The sequence below is a fragment of the Pavona decussata genome, unplaced genomic scaffold (genome assembly GCF_977016875.1).
Source record: "Pavona decussata unplaced genomic scaffold, jaPavDecu1.1 SCAFFOLD_164, whole genome shotgun sequence".
Taxonomy (NCBI): Eukaryota; Metazoa; Cnidaria; class Anthozoa; order Scleractinia; family Agariciidae; genus Pavona; species Pavona decussata.
Genome location: NW_028145575.1, coordinates 1,116,176 through 1,139,200, shown reverse-complemented (window position 1 = coordinate 1,139,200; position 23,025 = coordinate 1,116,176). Strand labels below are relative to the sequence as shown.

The 23,025-nt window shown below is 37.7% G+C and overlaps 1 protein-coding gene and 1 long non-coding RNA gene across 3 annotated transcripts; one reads left to right on the top strand and one right to left on the bottom strand.

Annotated features, from left to right (window-relative positions):
- Positions 1-6,807: 6,807 nt before the first annotated feature.
- Positions 6,808-8,687, bottom strand: LOC146464402 (melanocyte-stimulating hormone receptor-like). Its single transcript, XM_085129870.1, has one exon. The coding sequence runs from the start codon at positions 8,477-8,479 to the stop codon at positions 7,550-7,552; it is 930 nt and encodes a 309-aa protein (XP_084985996.1). The 5' UTR covers positions 8,480-8,687; the 3' UTR covers positions 6,808-7,549.
- Positions 8,688-16,689: 8,002 nt separating this feature from the next.
- Positions 16,690-20,595, top strand: LOC146464401 (uncharacterized). 2 transcript variants are annotated; one of them, XR_014868502.1, is made up of 5 exons: positions 16,690-16,796; positions 18,005-18,084; positions 18,833-18,884; positions 19,506-19,540; positions 20,451-20,595. It is a non-coding gene; the product is annotated as an uncharacterized LOC146464401 (long non-coding RNA). The 2 variants fall into 2 exon arrangements; XR_014868503.1 differs by having other exon boundaries at positions 16,716-16,792.
- Positions 20,596-23,025: the final 2,430 nt, after the last annotated feature.

The window sequence follows — 23,025 nt, the reverse complement described above, 5'->3', positions numbered from 1 at the left end:
CTTGCCGACAAAGAAGAGTAAAACTTTTAGAATGTTGAGATTACAAGAAATAACAGATCATAGAAAATCAGAATAATAGAGAAAATAAGTGTGTTAATAAAGTACAGCATAGTCCGTAATGGAAGTAGTAGAAAAAATACTAAAAAAGCTCTTCAGGAGTAAAAGAAGCAAAACCGCCTAATCGTTGCTTTTACTGCCTGCCTCACCTCTCTGATCCGCCAACAATAAATTACTGGGTTTATTGAAGAATGCAAGTAAACTAGAGATGCCACGATGCCCTCCGCGGCAAGTGAGGAAGACGAAATCTCTTGATGTATGGCTATAACAGAAGCGAATATGGCGAACGGAAGATAACACGCTATCATGAAGATGGAAAACAACATTGTAGTTGACACAGACCTTTTATACTTTAACCCGTGAACTCGACTGGGCTCGTTAAATTGTCTGGATGCAGTTTCTTGCTGAACCTGAGCTTGCCGACAACGAAGAGTAAAATAGATTTTCAAATAACAGAACGTTGAGATTACAAGAAATAACAGAACATTGAAAATCAGAATAATAGAGAAAATATGTGTGTTAAGAAAGTACAGCATAGTGACTAATGAAAGAAGTACAAAATAGGAGAGAAAAGTGATTCCACGAACACGGGCGACGGTTACGACATGTCGGTATCGCAGACCCAACAGCAGGGCGAGTAGCCTGTCCACACTAATGATGGTCAATGTACACAGCGAAATTCCGCATAGCATAACAGAAAAAATTGTTAAGAAACTTGTGAACAAAACACAGGTATCTAAGTCGCTTTCTCTAGAAATGAGATAAACGACAAAACTTGGCTGAGTAATCAGTCCAACACAGAGATCAGTTGATGCCAGGCAACGAAACAGTAGTTTACATGGAGAATGAAGCAACAGAGATCCCCTCTGAAGAGCAATTAAGATCAACACGTTTCCTACGATTGCCGTGAAAGTAAGAATTACATTAACAGCGATGCACAAATATACGATCCAGGTATCCAGCTCAGTCTGAAAGTACAACTGGCCGCATCTGGATAATTGCCATTTGTTGTTTTCCATGTTTAGATTCTCAGTCCAGAATGATCAAGTTGATCCGATAGAATATGCTTTGGCCCTTACATCACTCAACGATCCTTTTAGCGAAATCATACGATTGTATCGTAATGTGGTTCTCACTCAATTTTGAACCTGTAGAAGAAATCCAAGGTTGTGTCTTTTCAAATGTAAGATATTCAAACGTTTTCCGAGTGATTCAGCTTGCCTTTCAGTATTTTGCCGGATTAACTTTAATGCTTTGTTGGATTGTGTACAAGAATACTATTGGGAATGCCCTGATCACTGAGAACCAATGACGGTTTTTTTCAGGTTGCTGATTAATTTGATTTTCCACCACGAAATCCGCCGAATTATGAGGAGTCAACTTTGGGATCTTGTATGATGAAAGCTGAGCTGACCTGGATTATAGTGTCACCCACATAACTCAGCAGATGACAAAATGTGACCTTCACCAACCGTGATCATGATCTCAATCTGTTTATAAAGAGTTTCATGTGCCTGAAGCTAAAAACAAGATAAATATTTGTCATCTGAGTGGGATATTTGCTTCCGCAGTATGAAAGAGGAAAATAATGTTTCGGTACCTTTTTTACAAAATCTTCCAAAAGTTATGTTGGTGCCTGTTTTTTTTTTTTGTTTTCTCTGCTTGTTTTGTATGTTTATGGAAAAGAACTTTGCCTGACAAAGGACTGTAGAAGAACAGTTGGGAAAAGACTTTAAAGATGAAGCTGCGATTCATTGAATATCACTATGAATCAGCAAAGATAACTGCGATTTCAGTTTAGAGTATTTGGCGTATTGCATCGTTTCCGTTGGCAGAAGGAAGCAGAGTGATGTCTTTGTGCCCTTTTGTTGGTGCCTGTTTTTGATGGAGTTTTTTATCTTGTTTTTGTATTTTGAAAAAAATAACAGTCCTGTCAAATCAGCACTGTGGAATAATTAAAAATACAGCTGCGACTAACTGAATATCACTCATGAATCTGCAAAGACAACCATTGCAATTTTAGCATGGAGTATTTGGAAGACAAGATCTTTTAGCAACAGCTAAAGTGAAAATGCTTTGTGAAAGGACGGAAAGCGTCGTTCAATGAAGAAAATTGGATTTGAGTTCGCAGATTTACCGTAACATACATCGTTCGTGAGTGTTATTTAGTTCCGTGAAGATCGGATGATAAATATTTGGAATCCGCTTCGAGAAAACCCATTTACCCGAATTAACCTGAAAAGATTAGTATAAATGGATTTTTCAAAATGCAGTTATAAGTTGTATGTAATCTAGAATTTGCTTTTAAAAAAGTCAGGATATTATGAACATTAGTCAGTTTCTCACCAATCGATACCTTTTGTCCGTGTGACCTAATTTGTGGTAAATCAATGGACAGGATTAATTAAAACCCATTGCTTCCGATCCTACACGGGCCAAAACTGGAGTGGCCCCAGGTGGCAGATGCAACGTCATGACCTTTACCGTCCGATGGCGTTTTTTGGTAACCAACCTATAAAGCATACCTTTGTGTGCAAGGTCGAATGAATTGGTCCATCACTCAGTTATCTTCATCGCTCTTGATGGCCGGGTATAATGCAATGGATTCCCGCGATTCACCTTCAACTTTTTTCTCAGAAAATTGCAATAGAATGACCTTTTCCTTTTTCTTGTACTTCTCGTACAAAAAGCCTCACATTCCCTGACATTTAGGTACAAACTTTTTTGAGGTGAAGAAAAGCCACTCACGAGGCTAAGAAAGGTATTAGAAGATAGCGAGAGAGAAAAAGAAAAGGAAAAAGTGTTTTAGGTGTGTTTTTTTGAGAGGGAAAAGAAGCAGTCTTTCTAAGCAGCATCACAACCGTAAGTATTATAAAATAGATTCCTTCGTAATGTTTTAATTTATCTGTAAATTTAATTTGATTTAATTAAGGTTATCATTTTAAACGCTCATAAATTGCTCAGGAAAGTGAGCAAACTGAACAAACAAGAACTGCCGGGGGAAAGGCACACCAGTTGTGAGAACGAACGATTGAATCCACCGTACGGAAAGAGATGGCGGCTGTATATTTTACGACAATAGGCACGTAGAACGCCGTATATTTTGGTAAATTCGTCCCTGTACTAACAACAATGTGTCTGCACGGTTTGAAGTTTCAAGAACTTTTCTGTGCGTTTTTGTGCCTTTTTGAAGGGTTTTCGTACGCTAAGAATTATGGGTAAATGTAAAGTCGCCATCTTTTTCCGTACGGTGGATTGAATTTAATTCATTTACATGCTCTTCCATTGAGTGGGGATCGCCGTTTATCATGGGTCCGGAGGGTGGGGGCTAGAGTGGCTTGATAGTGTGTTTAGACCTCTGTTCACTTTTCCATCTTCTCGTCTTGAAAGAAAACAACCAATGCTTGGGAGAATGCAACAGTGTCATAGAGTACTTAAACGATTCCACAACAGCCAGTTAATGGACCTTTTTGAGCAAAATCATACAAGAAGAATTCAAGAGGCTTTTTAAGAGTAAAAGAAGCAAAACCGCCTCATCGTTGCTTTTACTGCCTCCCTCACCTCTCTTATCCACCAAAAATAAATCACTGGATTTATTGAAGAATTAAAGTAAACTAAAGATACCGTGATTCCTTCTGCGATCGGAGAAAAAGAACTGTCTGGAGGTATAACTCTCACAGCGACGACTATAGCGAACGGAAGATAACACGCTATCATGACGATGGAAACCAACATTGCAGTAGACACAGACCTTTTATACTTTAACTCGCGCACTCGACTGCGGCCGTTAAATTGTCTGGGTGCAGTTTCTTGCTTAATCTGAGCCTGCCTACAACGAAGAGTAAAAAAGATTTTCATGTAGCAAAATGTCGAGATGACAGTAAAGAGCAACACATTGAAGAACATATTAGCCATGAAGAATATACGTGTGTCCCAAAAGTAGAGCATGCTAAGGGACACAAACAACAACCACGAAAGGAGAAGGACTGCACGAATTCGCCCAAGTGTCACGACCCGTCTGTATCTGAGGCCCAACAATAGGGCGAGAAATCTGTCCACACTTATAGTGGTTGCTGTGCACTGTGAGAGTCCACACAGTATCGATGAAGAAATATGTAAACAACCTAAAGCAAATTCACAAGTCTTTAACTCGCTTTTGCTGGCCACTGAAATCAAATAAATGACAAAACAAGGCTGAGTAATCAGTCCAACGCAGAGATCCGTTGATGCAAGGCAACGGAGCAGCAGCTTGGATGGAGGATGAAGCGGCAGAGATTCTCTCTGAAGAGCAATTAAGATCAACGCGTTTCCCAAGATTGATATGATAATTAAAACCACATTGACGAAAATGCACAAATGCAGAATCCAGGGCGAAATCACAAGAACCTCAAAGACGATGGAGCATAAGGATGCCTGAAAGGTTTGCCAGCTGGTTTCCATCTTTTGGAAATCAGAATCATTTGACACGTCACTCGGTACGGTGAAATCGTCACTAGCGTGTAACTTTTGATTCCGTGGACGAAATACTAGGCTGTGACCATTCAAATGAAAGTTTTCTATTTCTTTCAGGATTTTACCGGACTGAGCTTCGGTTAATTTTATTGTATTCTACAATTGGCCACTACTGGGAATGAAGTAGTCAAGAACAAATGGCAATTGTAACAAGTTCTTCACTCGATTTCCCGGCACAAAAGAATGTTGCGGAACGACTTCTTGAACTTGCTTGATGAAAGCTGAATGGACCTGAATGGAATTATGGTATTGCCCACGGAACGAGAGAACTTGAGGACATGGCGTGAAATTCAACAACAGCGATATATGTACTTGCTTCAGTAAAAAGTTTAAATAAGGGCCTGAAGCTAAATACCAGATAAATACTGGTCATCTGAGTAGAAAATTAATTACAACAACAACAACAATTTGTTATGAGAAAAGACAAATTACAATATTACATACCCACAGTTAGCAAGGTCTATTCGAGGTGGGTAGCATTTACAGTTGTTTGCACGCTCAAAAGGAACAGAAAATTAACAGCACAAAAATAGAAATGATTCATTATACAAAGAGAAAGAGAATTAAATAAGAAAATAAATGAATAAATAAAACACCTAATTTCCAACTTGTTGAAGAAAACAATTCTTTCTCTTTACTTGTATTGGTTTCGTTTCCAGAGAACAACTTTTCATGGTCAAAACAACCAAACAAATTGAAAAATGGCCCTAATTTACGTTCAGCGTCTTTGAAGAAAATGTGCGAAAAACGGAGTTGTGGTGAATGGGTTTTAAAAAATAAATATCACTTAATCAAGAAACATAAAGGTGACTGCATTAGGGCTGTTATGGAAGTCGAGGATTCTTATCTTGTCAATTGACAATGATATTGATTCAGGTTTAAACTCCCATCACGGAGGTTTACAGACAGAATCAAGTAAAAAAAAAAATTGCGCAGTTCAAGATTGACAATAACAACGTGCAAGGAGGCTGACTAGCACGGAAATGGATTTGAGATTGCAAATGTGACCTAACAATCCCTGATCGAAAGACCAGTCGCCTGAAGACTCGCGTGCGATAAATATATTTAAATCTGCATACGAAAAACATCTAAAATAAGATGTTACACAATGCCTTTATTTCTCAGTTTTTTCAAATTAAGCACATGTAATCGTGACTAAATCGTTTTGAAAAAATAGTCAGGAGTTAACGAGAAATTTAATTCAATTTTTTGAATAGTTGCATGCCACGGAGTAACGAGTAGGTTTGAGGAAGTTCTAGTAGCTTACCAAAGGTAAAAACAATAATTTTTTGGCTTTTGTGGTTCCATTTGCCGACTTCGGAGTTAATTTAAAGCAGGGAAAATAGCTTTAGCTTTTATCGAGTGCAGTAGCACTCCAACTTAGGTTTCTATTAGCGACATGATGGCTGTACTATATGACTTGCGCAATATAAATTTTTTGGCGCTCAATATGTTTAGCAAAACACATCTTAAAGTTACTATTGGCCAAGATCAGTAAAAGATTCAAGTTTTCAAGCTTATATACAGAACAGAAATAAATCCACGTTTGTGTCTGTATAATGCGTACCCGTTATGTTACACTGATTATGGCGAAACTTTTGGATTGAACGTATGTTTCTCAACAACAACAACAACAACAACAACAACAATTTATTTACAAATTCAGATGGTATAACAACAACAACAACAACAACAATTTATTTACAAATTCAGATGGTATAACAACAACAACAACAACAACAACAATTTATTTACAAATTCAGATGGTATAAGGGGCTTGTCCCGCAAATAGCCACAGAGCTGGTCGAGGCGGGACAAGACGATCACGAGAACATAATGGAACAAAAATTACCGAAAGATATTATGATTTCGAGTCGGCCAAATAAGTTCTGTCAGTAATTCACAGGTACAATGAAAGCAAGATCCAGTAGCAAGGAGTAATTAAATGGAATCGGTCATTGAACGTAAGAGTCAAGAGTGTAGACTTTGAAAAATATTAGATTGTCCTAGGGAAAAGGAGATTAAAAGAAGACATTAATGTTTTGTCGAATAATGCATTTTGAAAAAACTGTTTGAAGTGGAATAAATAAACAAAATCAATAAAAACCCATTTGCCTAACTCAGCACAAAAAACGCGATTAACTTGATTAAAAACATCAAATGGATGACTGTGCACCTGCAAATCGTGTACAAACTGAAGATCATCGCACTTATACTATCCGGCTATGTTTTTGCAAGCCTGATAAGGTGTTTCCTCTTGTTTCAGCCAGAGCTGGCGCAGATTAAAAATTCAAGTTTTCCCAACAGGTCAACCGTTTTTTTCAGTCCTTCTAGTAAAGAAGCTTGTTTGCTTCATTTTCCAAGTCACACATGTACAGTCCTTTGAAGAAGTCATTATGCTCGCTATTAATAACAAGGCCCAAGGAGGATATATTTGTCACTTTGCCAGAACAATGATAGAAAAGGATAAAAATCTTAATCACGTTTCTCCGGTTTTCTAGAATTTGTACAAAATTAGTCAATTCTATAGTTTCAGGAACATATGTAATTTCTCATCAATCGACTTCTTTACACTTGTATGACTTGAAGTTTCGTTGTTGGTAATAAAGGTTAATAAATTAAAGAATTAAAGTTCTCAGTTTCCTGAGCGATACAGCCGTAAGAAGGTAATGTTTATACAGGTGAATACCGCGCAGACCACATTTGGGAACTGACTTGTATGAAATTATAAGACTGCCTTTGACAGCAGCTTCTTCCTCCGGGCCAAGTTGCGTTTGATAGTGACAATCAATAGAAATAATTTTTCATTTGTGTTCATATGACTTTTTACAATCAGTAACAACACCATCAGCCTATATACAGGACAGAAAAAAAATTCAAGAGAACACAATACAGCGTTTGTTTCTGTAGTACATCCCGTATCTTATACTTGTGGTTATGCCGAAACTTTCTTGTGTGAACAATCTTTTCCAACATAAATCTAGAAGCAGAAAGAGAAAAACCGCCTGATTGCTGCTTTTACTGCTTGTCTCACTTCTTTCATCCTCCAACAATAAATCGCTGGATTTATAGTAGAATTGAGGTACACCAGAGAGGTCGTGCATCCCTGCGCGACGACAAGAGACAAAGTATCACCATGCATAGCTCTTACTATTTGAACTACAGCGAATGGCAGATAACAGGCTATCAGTGTCATGTATACCCACACTGTAGTGGACACTGACCTCTTATACTTCAACCAACGCGTTCGTGTGGGCATGTTAGGTCCACCGTGTTCAGACTGTTGGCTTACCAGCGCTTGTCGATAACGAAGAGCAAAATAAATTTTGGAGTAACAAACCGTGGAGGCTGCAAGGCAAAGCAGTACGATCACACATAAAATAATCATGAAAACGGCCTGGCTCCAGAAATATAGTATGCTCAGTGCGGAGAGCAGTAGCCACAAAAGAATAGCAATGGCACGAACACGCGCGAGAGTCACGACATGTCTGTATCTTAGCCCTAACAGCAGGGCGAGAAGCCTGTCCACGCTTATCATGGTTAATATGCAAAGAGAAACTCCGCACAGCGTTGCGCTAGAAATGTACACAACGTGCCCTGATATTCGACAGAGGCTCAGATGTTCTTCAATCTCGGAAATTAGGGAAATCACAAAGCTCGGCTGTGAAATAAACCCAACACACAGATCAGTTGATGCCAGACAGCGAAACAACAGCTTCGATGGAGGATGAAGTAGACAATTGTGAAGAGCGACTAAGATCAACACGTTTCCCAGGACAGCAATGAGACATAAAACGCAATTTATAACAGCGACAAAATGAGTAATCCAGAAAGGTTTGAGTTCCTTTAAAAGGTCTGAGTAAATCAAACAAGATGGTGCTTGGACCATTTCCAATGTGGAGTTTCCCATTGTCTGACCTGCGCCAACACGATTTGCCTTCACCTCACCCTGGTGATGTCTTCTCAGCTTAGAGGCGGATCTGTCAGTTTTGGAATTGAACTTATGTTTCTCTTAGATAGACTGCGATGTCGAGTCGGCCGAACAAGTAATGTAATTAACACGTGAAAGAAAAGCAAAATCTTTGCAAGGAGTGATAAAATGGACTGGGCATTAAACGCGAGAGTCATGACGTTTACAAATATTAGATTGTTTTACGGAAAAGGAAATTAGAGTGATTCAGCGTTGCAAATTAAATTTTCAATAAAATGAGACATTAATGTTTTGATAATGCCTCTTGAGAAAACTTTTTGAAGTAGAATAAATAAACAAAATCAATAAGAACCCATTTGCCTTTAACTGAGAACAACAAACGCGATTAATTTGATTAAAAACGTCAAATAGATGACGGTGCACCTGCAAATTGTGTACAAACCTTTCAAAGAAGATCATCGTACTTATAAACACAACTTGAGCCTTCGCGGAAAGGAATCCTAAAAAAATCCCTTTTTTGCAGAATTTCTTTTCGCAGCTGTTCAGTAAGGAGTATAACGCAGAAAATTGCAATTCGAACGAACGATGATTATGTGGGGAGTCTCCTCCTCTGTTTTCTGTTCAGTCTGTTCTCGCTTTTTTCGCGCGCACCGCTCCCACTACCTGGATAGGGAACTTAAGCAACAACGACGTCAACGCTTCAAAGCAATAGGCTTAATGAGCAAAAACAATCACTCTGCACATGCAGTTAAGTTTTGGTACATTTCTTTGCCGTCCTCGGCAAAACAACAACGTGAAATAATCAAATTCAACGTTTTATGGAGAACGTGAACTCACGAAGGTGAATGTTTTATTTTCTTTCTTAACTCGAACGCCACTCCTACCAATTTGGTTTCTGGGTAGTTCACCGTTTGTGTAGAAGTTGAACGAGTTGAAATAATCGCAAAATAGCACAAATGAAATAAAGTTATATATTTTCAGGTGAGGTTGGCGGCGTTACTGTCGTCGCGTTGATTAGTTGGGTTCCCTAATGCCTTGTAAAAGCGACAATTGTTTCGTACATAATTGTGATGGTCTTCTAGGTCTTCAAACCTTTCATCTGTAATTTATTTAAGGACGGTGCCTACTTTTGTTACTGCGCATACGTTCTGCGCATTAGGAGATAGTCAGTTTTCCTACGGGTGGTGCCTACTGAAACAGGAATATGTTTGAGAGGCTTAAAACTATGCGGAGAAAGCAGAACTCAGCAAGTGCTCTTGGTATCCAAAATGAAAATTGGGGGTAACAATGGATTTTGCAGATACAATAAAGCTTCAATTTGGTAGAAAACGCTATACATTGCTTTGTATTTTACGGCTTTTTTGAATAATTGTGACTTTCTTATCTCTAAAAAATGCGTGGTTACCCCCAATTTTCTTTTTGGATTCCAATAGCCACTGCAAATATTTGCTTTTCCCGCAAACTCATAAACCGCGCAAAAATACTTCGATATTTATAGTCACCGTCCTTAAATGATATTTTATATATTTACACGGATCCTGTAGGATAACAAGAATCCTCAGAGGGTTATTTACCAAGCGACTATTTTCCCCCACCCCACTAACCCGAGTGTGCAAATGTAGCAATACGTGAACCTTTGTGATGAGGTGACGCAGCGTGACACAATGACGATGTCGGAAAAAGTAATGACTCAACTTTTCTATCCTCCTGCTTTCAATATTTAAAAACGTGAGAAATTTAGTGGTGCCCAGAGAGCTGAAGGAAAAGAATTTTAAAGAACACTGTAATTACTGAATTAAATTACTGACATTAAATTTACCCAACTTCGTTCAAGATAAATTTCAGAACCATTCACCTAAAGGTTGCGTTCGATTGACCCGTATGCGGAACAGTTGTTAGATTGTTTTAAGGAATGGCCGAAATTTGCGAATACATTCCTACAAATTTTCCGTCACACTCGACAATTTAAGAACAATTTTGTACTCCAGTAACTCCAAAAACCTTTCACGAGGGGGTTTTCTAGTAATCATTGTATGAATCTAACTACCCATCGACAGAATATTTTACTTTGCGTTGCGATTATAACAATGGTTGAATTGGCAACCGCCGTAACAGGGCATCTGTGTCACCGACTCAGTCATCTTTCCAAACCTCTTTCCTAATAAATTTGTATTCCTGTGGTAACTGATGATTTTACTGGGTCTTCTGAAGAATTCAAGAGCACTAATATCTGTAATATGTGAAAAGTCGTGTTTCCTTCAACTGATAACTAAAGTATTTAAACCTTTGTCTCGAGAACAAAACGTGTCATAAAATTTAGGGACCGAACTTAAACTGACCATAATATCCGAAAATGGTGAAGGCTTAAAAAATATACAGACGAGTTGATAACACGTTTTGTTCATACCATGAACAAAACCCAAAACGAGCCAAACATTTGGAAAATTACGTCTCATCCCATGAAAAATTGACTATGAAGAAACGATGGCATGTGCATCGGATGGTATTGACCACAAGTTATATAAAACCGACATGTCTCGCAATTGTACGTTCCTTTGTAACGGTATGCTTGTTTCAGTGCTTTAAAAGCAAAATAAGCTCTAAAACAGTGGAATTACTGGATTCTATTTTCAATTCATTGATGTGCGCGATTTGATTCCAGATAAATTTAAGACATATTCAAATTTGAGCCACCCATCACAAGCATTAACTTCGCTTCCAATATTGTAAATAAAATAAAGCATGAATAGGCCTTCTCTTTAGAAGAGCGTCTTCATCACCGAGTTATTTGACATTCATCAAGGCCATGACAACAGAGAATGGCCTTAGGTGACTGGTGATATCCCTAAAAGTCGTCAGCCGGCTTCGTCACATAGTTGTTCCACTGGTAACAACGAGAACTATTAAAACACTGGAATTATGCCATTTTGTGTGGAGCAAGGCTAACTCGAGTACGTTTGCTTAATGCGATTTCACATTTAGTTAAGGCACGTAGAAGAGAAACTAGCCGTGTATAAATTAAAGCTGACATGTGCACTAGGATATGGTCAGTTAAGAGAGTTTCTTTTAATTTTTTTCCTTTTGAATTTAAAGCAGGATCAGTTACAATGCGTCACTTCTATCCATGAGAATTTTAGAAAACCTCGGCTTTATTGGTTGCTAATGCCAACTGCAAGGTGTAACTTAATTTCAAAACATATTCGTTATCTTTCCATCTCCGCGAGGCTGAATTGCTTACATCAGCCAGTAACAAAGGTATTGATTAACCTGAGCGTTTCATCAGTTTTGTTTTGAAAAGGAAGGAAGAAGAGTAGGTGAGTGCTGTAGTTTCAAATACACGGTCTCTTTCTATCTTATGTCAAGTTATCATATTGAATCTGGGTGCAGTCTGTTAGATAGTGGAACAGCCTTAATATCTGAAAATGTATAATCTTTTAATTATGAACAACTGGAATATTCCATTCTTTGTCTGTTGAAAAACCAAGTATTTGAAAATCAAACTTAAAGCCATACTATGTGAAAGGGATAAATTCTTAATGCTTGAAGTTTAGAAGAAGTCAGTTGTTAATGTCATAGCCGAGACCCTAAACCAGACAAACATTTGGAATACTACTTTTGCTTCCATTAATATATATATTTAGCCAAGCCTAAAAGCGAAGCTCCACAATTTCTTTTTAATAGCATTTATATACATGCTACTCTGCTTATTGTATTAACTTTTTACGCGTCAGCGGAAAATGTTTTGAACCATAAGCTGTTCTTGTTGATCGTGCGAGATCACATTGCTGAATTCCCGTGACGTTCGAGAACATAAAACACTTGTGGATGAAAAAATTAAGCTCTCTCTGAAATATTTTTCCTGTGGAAACTATTAATGCATTTGTGTAAAGTTTGAAATGCGTACAATAAAGAAAATTTGGCTTCCACGTAATGTTTCCACACGTACAATTTGGTCGCTCGGATAAAAATAAAATATTTGTTTCAAAATTTATTGCTTTGTAAATATTCCTCGTAAAGAAATATTTATTAAAGAAATAAAAAACGCGCCGAGTGCATTGTTGAGTTATATAAGCACGCGGGAATTTTTAAGAACACGAGAGAAGTGCAGGGTGGCACGAGCCTTAGGCGAGTGCCTCTCTGCACTTCTCGAGTGTTCTTAAAAATTCCCAAGTGCTTATATAACTCAACAATGCACGAGGAACAAGTTTTTTTATTTCTTTTATAAAATATAAACAATCGCAACTTGTCAGACAAGTACAAGTGCGAATTTTAATGAATCAACATCAACTTTCTCCTTACACGTCAGACGCAATGTCATTGGTTCAAAATTTGACAGAAAACCAATGAAAAACGTTTGTATCGTTCACGACGAGAATCATTTGAAGCGAAAAATTCTCGAAAAAGCTAAACATAAGCTAAGGATTCTCTTCAAAAGTTCGAATACTGCACTTATCTGTGGATTAAGGAAGATTCAAGTTCATTTGAACCGAATTTATAGTGCACGAATTAAACATGCCATGAGAATCACCGCGGTGTTGGAGGATGTTGATCGGTGTGATTCTACAACTGCGGATGACATTTCTCTTTGTTGTCGAGAAGAAACGGACTGGAATTGTTTGGAAGACATTTGCTTCATCTGTGTTGTCTGAATGGATCCTGTTAGAGCAGACGACAGAACATCACTGCACTTTCTGAGCTGAGTTGACGATGGCCGGGAATTGTAATGTTGGAGACTGTTCGGGTTTCTGTTGCCCGAAATGTGGCAAATGTGCCAATCTGCCAAGCTCGCTTCTGACCACAAGGTTGTCGCTGTTGCTTGATGATTTGTGTAGAAGGTGGACAGCACTGCCTTTTCGCTGATCTCTTTCATCATAGTGCCCAGAGTGTTAACACCGAACGGGCGATTTTCGTACCAGACGGTTTGCACGGCGCCGTTTCCTTCGGTCCAGTCGCTTCGAGAGAGCTGAAAGAGAGCTTCGCACTTTGGATTCAACTTGGACAGATACAACCTCAGAGCTCGATAACCATCGGTTAGTGTTTACAATATCATTGAGAAACTCGAAACCGCAGTCAAACGAGGGAAATTGTTCGACCATAATGGCGGTCTGTCGCTGAATTTCTCAGATTTTCACAGGCAAAAAAATCTGACGTGTGCTCCGTGCATATGTACAATTATAATGCACGCAGCACGCACCATACGTATGCTTCGTGCATTGTGGAGTTATAAAGAACTCAGTTTGACCAATCACAGTGCTTGCTTGACCCTGGCTATTTTATAAAGTCTCATAAAAAACGTTTACAAGAAATGACATAAAGGAAAAATAATGTTTGGTTATGGTTCGAAATATTTGAACGTTTACTTTCAAATTAGGGCGTACTGTTTACAACTATGCACTGCGAATGACAAGCACAAAATGTTCAAAACAATTAATGACTCTAGGAATATTCCACCTAAAGAAATGATTCTAGTTTCTAACTAAAATTTAAGAAAAGAATACAGGAAAAATAATGTTTGGTTGTGGCCCAAAATATTTCAGTGAGCACTTAAAATGAAAGCGTGTTTACAAAACTTATGCGATGTGAATTGCGAACAAATTACACAAGTCCAGCACAAAATGCTCAAAACAATTCATAACTCTGTGAATATTTCTGTTACAGAAATAAATGCATTCTCTAAGTAAACGTTAACAAAAGGAGAATACAGGAAAAATAATGTTTGGTTGTCGCCTGAAATATTTCAGTAAGCGCTTTAATTTAAAATTAGAGCATGTTTACAAAACTTATGCGCTGCGAATGGCGAATGAATAAATATAGAAGCCCAACACAAAATTTTCAAAACAATTCATAACTCTGTGAATAGTTCTCTTAGATAGATAGATAGATAGATAGATAGATAGATAGATAGATAGATAGATAGATAGATAGATAGATAGATAGATAGATAGATAGATAGATAGATAGATAGATAGATAGATAGAAAGCAGTTTATTGTGAAAATACGCTTAGCTTTTGTGAGACCAGCAAGCTAGGCTCACCAGCTAGTTTACAGGTATTTCACACTAAAAGATTAAAATAACTAACACAAATTAAAAAACATCAAATGGCATACTAGGTAAAATTTAAATTTCTAATACAAATTAATCATCATACGTAAAACAAAAATAATTATAGTCTCCAAGTAAACTTTAACAAGCGGAGGATACAGGAAAAATAATGTTTGGTTGTGGCCCGAAATATTTCAGCGAGCACTTAAAATTAGAGCATGTTTACAAAACTTATGCGCTGAGAATAGCGAATGAATTAGTGATGTCCAACACAAAATGTTCAAAACAACACATAACTCTGTGAATATTTCTCTTACAGAAATAATTCTAGACTCTTAGTAAACGTTAACAAACGGAGAATACAGGAAAAATAATGTTTGGTTGTGGTCCGAAATATCTCAGTGAGCGCTTAAAATTAGAGCGTGTTTACAAAACTTATGCGCTGCGAATGGCGAATGAATTAGAGAAGTCCAAACACAAAATGTTCAAAACAACACATAACTCTGTGAATATTTCTCCTACATAAATAATTCAAGTAAAACCTTAACAAAAGGAGAATACAGGAAAAATAATGTCTGGTTGTGGTCTGAAATATTTAAACGTTTACTGCGTGTTTACAAATGTGCCCTGCGAATGAATTACACAAGTCCAACACAAACTCTGTGAATAGCTCTGTGAATAGCTCTGTGAATGTTCACAATTAATTTATCCACGAATATTTGCGGTATGGCAACGATTTAAGTATTTGTGTATAATTTGAAGTATGTTAAATATGGAAAATTACCGACAGTTGCCTGCAATAATGCACTTAATTTCTATGCGACTTGCGAGTTGCTTACTCACCCAACTCACCACATCTTTGTTTTTAACTGACATTTCGCCTGTTTGTTCGTCGCTCTTGGGGTTCAAATTTGCTTATTAGTCGCCTGCTTTCTCGACATATGTAGTTTTACAACATATTCAACGAATACAAGAAATCAGTGTTCTTCAAAATTCTCGTTTGTTTTCTAAAAGAAGTAAGCCATCCCACTTCCCGCCGAAAAAAAGCAGGTTGAGTGTGACATTTCACAATGGCTTACATAGAGGGACGGACGTACTTACGCCAAACGGACAGTGACGTCATAACCAAAATTTTTCGCATACATGGGTTTACCAAAATCTCCGTGCTCCGTGCACGCGCCCCGCTATGAAGAAACGATGGTATGTGCATCGGATGGTATTGACCACAAGTTATATCGTTCCTTTGTATGCTTGTTTCAGTGCTTACGCAAAATAAGCTCTAAAATAGTGGAATTACTGGATGCTATTTACATTTCATTGATGTGCGCGATTTGATTCTAGATTAGTTTAAGACATATTCAAATTTAAAGGCCCACCTTCACCCAAGAGTCATTGCGGTCGTTTGTTTTTGTTTTGAAATGGTGTATTGTCAAAACGCGTCATCTTATTGGCTGTACGAACTCAAGCAGTTCATGCAGGTTTCCTCTACGACTCATGCTGGAGGGAAAGACTATTCGTGATCGATTACTGCTTTCTCACTCGACTCCCGCTCAAATAAAATGGGGGGGGGGGGGGGGTTTCCATATATGAAAACTGTTCCTCGGCGCGCGATACATCTTGGGTGAATGTGGGCCTTTAAGCCGCCCATACAAGCATTAACTTCGCCTTCCAATATTGTAAATAAAATAAAGCATGAATAGGCCTTCTCTTTAGAAGCGTCTTCATCACCGAGTTATTTGACATTCATTAAGGCCATGACAACAGAGAATGGCCTTAGGTGACTGGTGATATCACTAAAAGTCGTCAGCTTTATCACATAGTTGTTCCACTGGTAACAACGAGTACTATTAAAACACTGGAATTATGCCATTTTGTGCGGAGCAAGGCTAACTCGAGTACGTTTACTTAATGCGATTTCACATTTAGTTAAGGCACGTAGAAGAGAAACTAGCCGTGTATAAAGTAAAGCTGACATGAGCACTAGGATATGGTCAGTTAAGAAAGTTTCTTTGAATTTTTTCCTTTTGAATTTAAAGCAGGATCAGTTACAATGCGTCTCTTCTATCCATGAGAATTTTAGAAAACCTCGGCTTTATTGGTTGCTAATGCCAACTGCAAGGTGTAACTTAATTTCAAAACATATTCATTATCTCCGCGAGGCTGAATAATTGCTTACATCAGCCAGTAACAAAGGTATTGATTAACCTGAGCGTTTCATCAGTTTTGTTTTGAAAAGGAAGGAAGAAGAGTAGGTGAGTGCTGTAGTTTCAAATACACGATCTCTTTCTATCTTATGTCAAGTTATCATATTGAATCTGGGTGAAGTCTGTTAGAGAGTAGAACAGCCTTAATATCTGAAAATATATAATCCTTTAATTATGATCAACTGGAATATTCCATTCTTTGACTGTAGAAAAACCAAGTACAATATATCATTTAGAAAGCAAACTTAAAGCCATACTATTTGAAAGGGATGAATTCTTAATGCTTGAAGTTTATAAGAAGTCAGTTGTTAATGTCATAGCCGAGACCCTAAACCAGGAAAAAAACATTTAGAAAACTGCTTTTGCTCCCATTATAAATTATTCACGAAGAGACGATGAATCATAATAACATGTGCATCAAACAATGGTGAGTGCAACGCAGCGTTATATATAAAAAAAGTTTTAAAATCGTGTTTCGAAGTTGTCACTTTGTAGGCTTGATTGGGCTTAAGGAAAAGAATTTTTAAGAATATTGTAATAACTGGATATTGTTTTGAATTTTGTAATAAACGTTGAACTGATTAACCTAATAAGCTAAACAAGACCAAATGACTTAAAAATTGCAAGAAAGCATGCACCCATACGGGAGAAAATACTTGGTCTGTGGGAAGCTGTTCTGAAAACGCTCTCAAATCACTTAAAATTTCCCAGGGAAACCATTTCGTTTGCAAAACAGCCCCAGTTGCGAAATTTCTGACTTAAGTCGGCAAGGATTTTTCTTCTTTCCTTTGAATCGTTTTGCTTCAGCTTCCTGATACCACTGGAGAAAATATCCAAGGCTTCACTTACTGACTTCATACACCATTTAGGTATAAACTATAAACAACTATAAAGGAACCTTGTTTAGGTTTTTATTTGGGAAATCATTTATGATGATTTTTCTTATGCGCTCGTTCAGAATGTCTAAAATTCAGTCCGATATCACTGAAGTCTCCGACGCTGACGTTTCCATCAACAGTACTTTTTAAAGCTCTGTTTTAAGCTCTTTCTCCTATCTATCCTCTACGTATCTTAATTTTCTTGGAGACGCACTAATATCCAAGGCTACCAGTAATTTTTTAGCCGATGGTTAGGTACAAGGGGTTTTTTAAACTGTTTGTTTGTATAGCAAAATTTTGGATGTGTTACTTGCGGTAATTCTGTGGGTTACAAGTTTCCACTTTTTTATATCTTGAAAATTTACTTTCTTCCCATAGGATTCCTTGGCTAAGATGAAACAAGTGATTGCTGTGATTGTCGTTGTTCTTTGCCTCTCGTCTGCTTTTGTCGAGTCCAAGTAAGAAAATAAACTAATTACAATTCAACTAAGGAAATAAAGAATCCACTTAAGAAATATTTAGAGAGTTAGAAGCAAAACACTACACAATTTTATCTACATCGATAGGAGGTTTCAAAGATTGGTTTTCCTGCCAAATTGACTTGCCAATTACATGAGAAATGATTGTGGAGCAACCCTTTGGAACAGTCCGTCAGATCATCTCAGTACAGACGTATGGTTACTCCAGATGTTACTTTACTACCTTCCTTCGAGAAAGGCTTTTTTTTTTCAAAATTGGACTAGCACACAACAAATATGTAAAGCAGCTTTCATCTTTTTACTTGACAGACTAACTTGACTGGCATGCATACTTTAGAATTTTATTTATAACGCATACGCAGGTTTATCATGAGTTTATACGTTGATAATGATGATGATGAACGTGTTTTCCTGTTTTGCGGCCTTAAAAGTGATTGCTGAAATAGCTGACACAATTTGCCATGTTTTGAATCTTTAAGTAAACCAGATATTTGTTTCATTTGTGTTATATTTAAGAGAATTGTTGACTTGTTAAAACTGCGAAAGAGTAAAACATCAACAACCGATTTTTAGCTTGTTCTGAATATATCTTTTCAGTATTAGGAAGTCATGTTTCATTGATTTACTCATACCAAAAACATGTTGTCGGCAGATAGGTCCCGAAGGATTTAACATAATTAAATTCCTTAGAATCTTTCAGTTGATTTAAACTCAATCTTCCTTCTAGACCCTCTTACAATTATGACGAGGTGGACCTGAAGAAAATCAAGGAAGATACGGTAATATGAGTTAAATTATACAAACGAAGGCAAACTGCTAGCACAGATTATGACCACTGATTAATTTCGGCGCGTTCCCGCTGGACAAAACATGCTACGTGGTACAAAATCAGCTGATCACAGTCGCGCGAATTTTTTCGAAAAAAAAAAAACCCGAAAAAAACAAAGAAAGAAGGTCACAGTTTTAGACCTTAGTTGTTGTAATCCAATCACTGCTTAACAAAATCTTGTTGTATTTATTTCGCTGTGGTCATCACTGTCTGACTACTCTTTTACACCCTCTGCATGCGCGTTTCAGGAATTAATCGGAGCGTCTTGCTGCTATTTCCGATATTATAAAAAACTGGATCATTGTATAATGCAATTCCAGGGATTTGATTGGCTTAGCGGCCATGGCATATTTAACAATTATCCTGCGAAATCGCGCGGAATATCGCCTGATACTTAGCCGACGAGGCCGTAGGCCGAGTTGGCTAAAATCAGGCGATATTCCGCAAGATTAAGCAAGATAATTCTTTTAATATTGAGTTAACCAAGGTTTACTTTGCAAGATCCTTTTGTATAACGATCTGCGAGGCTAGCTCAGTTTGTTTTGTATCCGTTCTTTTGCTGTTATGACAGGTGAAATATGGGTGTGAGAATTGTCCATTTGAGTGGTAAGTTACCTTCCTGATTATCAATGGGAATACCTTTAGATAATGCCGGGTTCCAAAATATGGCGTTCTAAAAAGGAAGTTTCATTGTAAACAAAAGCAAGCAAACGTGACACTGGAAAGGTCCGTCCTGGAGTAATTGTTTTGTCTTTGAGATAAATAAAGCGGCAGAAGGTCTTAAGCATTTCCTGAAAAATTGTAAGGTCCAAGGGCTCAAAAACTGATGACCAACCCCCTTTCTGCTCCGGCCAACCCACTTTATACTTTTTGACCAGTCCCTTAATACTGGAGATAGCAGAGGACATAAAGAATCAAACGTCTTATTCATGCCAACACTCCAACAATTTTTCCTGCTGTCTAGGTACATTTTCTACTAAATGAGCATTGCTGTTTCTCCTGACTTGTTCTGTAGACTTTCAGCATTTAGATGACTTTCGAGCATGAATTTCCAGCCGGCGCGTGTTGAACCTGGGTTTTGTTCAATATCCCCACATGAAAGTAGGTATTCTAGCTGGAATCAGTGTTGCGAGAAAGGTCTGGTAATATTCCACCGAACGAGTTATTACCCCCTAAACTTCTAGGGCACTTATTCACTTTTCAGTGAATGAATGTTGTAGCGCTACTAGCTATAACACTATTGACACAAATGTCGGACTAGACAATTAACGCTGCAGTGTTTGTTAAAGTGCTACCATGAATTTCCCACTGAACGTTAGCCCCATGGTCTTGTAGCCCAGGAACGCTCGGTGGGATTTAAGCCCTTTTGACATACACTGCAGAGTTGATTTATTTTTCAGACAGAATTTTCAGCCTCAGTCTTTACTACTGAATACAACAGTCTCAGTTATTTAATGCTAGTCATTGATAGCACTATTTTCCTTCTCCAATTATTTGCTTCCCATTTTCTTTGCAGCTATGAAAACGAATGTGAGCCCTATCGCAAGTAGCATTGTCCAGCTTACTGAAGTTTGAGGCATCAAGATCCACGGCTCTTGGATTATTGAAATAGTGCTTAGTTTGTCAATAAAGGAACTTTGCCTCAAAAGGAAATATTAAAACTTGGCTCTTTTTATTCTCATGATTTAATTAACAGTAACAAGGGCTTTGGATTCACACCTGCGAAATTTCGTTCACCAGGTGTTTCCAGAAGTATAAGGTGCTTATAAATTTGACAAATTTCAATTCACTCGGTGGATGAAATAATGATAATGATATAATTGATTAAATGACCGACCGGCTCTGTTAGTCTCATCAATGTACCTGCAGTTCAGTGCGGGTCCACGATTGTCACCAAGCCGCATGGCTGTTTCCGTCATTTTAACGATTATTTCCTAGATCGTGTTTTCTGTCGTTTCTAGTATTTTCCATTTACGATTTCCTTCGTGTGCTTTGGGGGAAATGCTGTATCCTGTTTTTAAATTTTATTAACATTTTCTCCCAGAACGTACCTGGGGCCCGTTTCTCGACTTACCGGGACCGGTAAGTGTTTTTGGTGATATAAGTTTTTAACAGAAGTCAATTTTTGTTAGCTTTAAACACTAAATTTTTAAATCTTATAACTCTGTGAAAACATTGGCCAAGTGCCATGCCTGTAATCACTGTGTAATCGGCGAAAAAAACATTTGAAAATATACTTATCGGGTCCGGTAAGTTACCGGGTCTTTCGAGAAACGGGCCCCTGGATGAAAAGGATTAAACATGCGAACGTGTTGCTAAGTTTCAGTGATTAAAATATGATGTAGCCGGCCTTGAGTGCATACGCGCACTAACCGCGTCCAAATATTCAACTGTTAGATCATGCCACTCTCCAAGGACGTGTGTTTGAAGAAACACAGCACAGCAACAAAACAAAATATTCTCCACTAAACAACCAAATCGCCTATGCTTAACCCGGAGAAATGATTTCAAATCATGATAACAGTTTTATAGTAATAGAGTAGTAATCATGTTGTCCAGTGCAACAGCGGATGCACACAAAGGGTGCTGTTTTGACCTGCAACAAGAAAGCTCTCAAACGGCTTTGATCTGAGAAATTTTGCACCACCCTATTACCCCCCTCCCCTCCCCCAGCACATTTAAGCGCTAACTATCCAATCTTATCTCGTACCCAGTGCAGTCCCTTTGGCCCAGCAATTGTTCACCAGTAGAGACTCTGGGAAAATCCAAAATTGTTTTCCTTTTATTGACTGCTGGTTAATGGTTCTGCCTTTCACTTGCATTGTTTTATCGTAGAGCAACATTGTGTTCGAGAGAGGACAAGACGAAACGGAACGAACGCAAGCAAGTGGTTAATTTTATTTATAAAAAGAAGTAAGGAAATGAGTGAAATAAACGTCAACTCTAAGACTCCGATACATTTTTGAAATGTTAACAAGAGTACTATTACTTTAAATATGAAACTCTACTTTTTTTTAGTTTCTTTATTTACAGTTGATTTCAAATTAACATATGCTGCATTGTTGCAGTCTCTTCACATTATGCCAGATATCTACTGAAGGTGTCCGCAATCACCTTGGTCAGCAGACCCCTCTGTAGTAAATGTAACTTGTTTTCCCACGGAGCTCCAAAGAGCTCTAGGAGCTCGTTCAAAGATAACCGTGCGTTACAGGTCGAATTGAAATCGGAAGTATTGAGCTTTCATTACAAGTAACCTTAAAGCTCACCCTATTTAGTATTCAGTACTTGTTTTTTCATGACGTTACTTATTTATAGTTGATAGAAAGTACTCCAATTTGTACAAATCTTGTTATTATTTTGCGATACGAAACAACTGAGTGTCATCCAAAGTCAGCAATCCAATCTACCACAACTGACACGGAGAACGCGAAGAAACTGAACAACCAGAATTCACAGCAAATACTTGCACCTCGTGCCAAGCGCGGGAAAAAGTCACGCACGAGAGGTTTTTTTTTTTTTTTTTTTTTTCATTGGTTGAAAAAGTGGCGCGAGTTTTACCATTCACTCACAGTAAACTGAAAAAAGAAGACGTGAATTTCTTTCGACACTCAATTGAAGCCAACTTTATTTTATTCTATATTATATATTCAGATATTCTTGTTCCATCTCAATACGGCTTTCGAGAGAAACATTCTACCCAGCATGCAACGCTAGATATTATTAACACCATTTAAAACAATATGGATAAAAAGTTGTATACTTGTGGCATCTTCATTGATCTAAAAAAAACATTTGATACGGTAAAAAATGAAATTCTGCTGCAGAAATAAATTATATCATTATGGAATAAGAGGGATAGTCAACGATTGGTTTTCTTCTTATCTTAAATCGCGTTCACAGACAACTAATATCGGTCCCCATATTTCTGAAAAGGCCCCTACGGGATGTGGCGTTCCTTAAGGTTCTGTTCTAGGGCCTTTACTCTTTTTGTTGTATATAAATGATATCAGAAACTGTTCAGATAAATTCAAGTTTTATTTATTTGCTGATCACACTAGTATCCTGTGCAGTAATAGGAACCTAAAATCCTT

What these genes read in the sequence shown, in the direction of transcription:
- LOC146464402 (XM_085129870.1), bottom strand. Translation starts at nt 8,479, where the DNA reads ATGGGAAACTCCACATTGGAAATGGTCCAAGCACCATCTTGTTTGATT.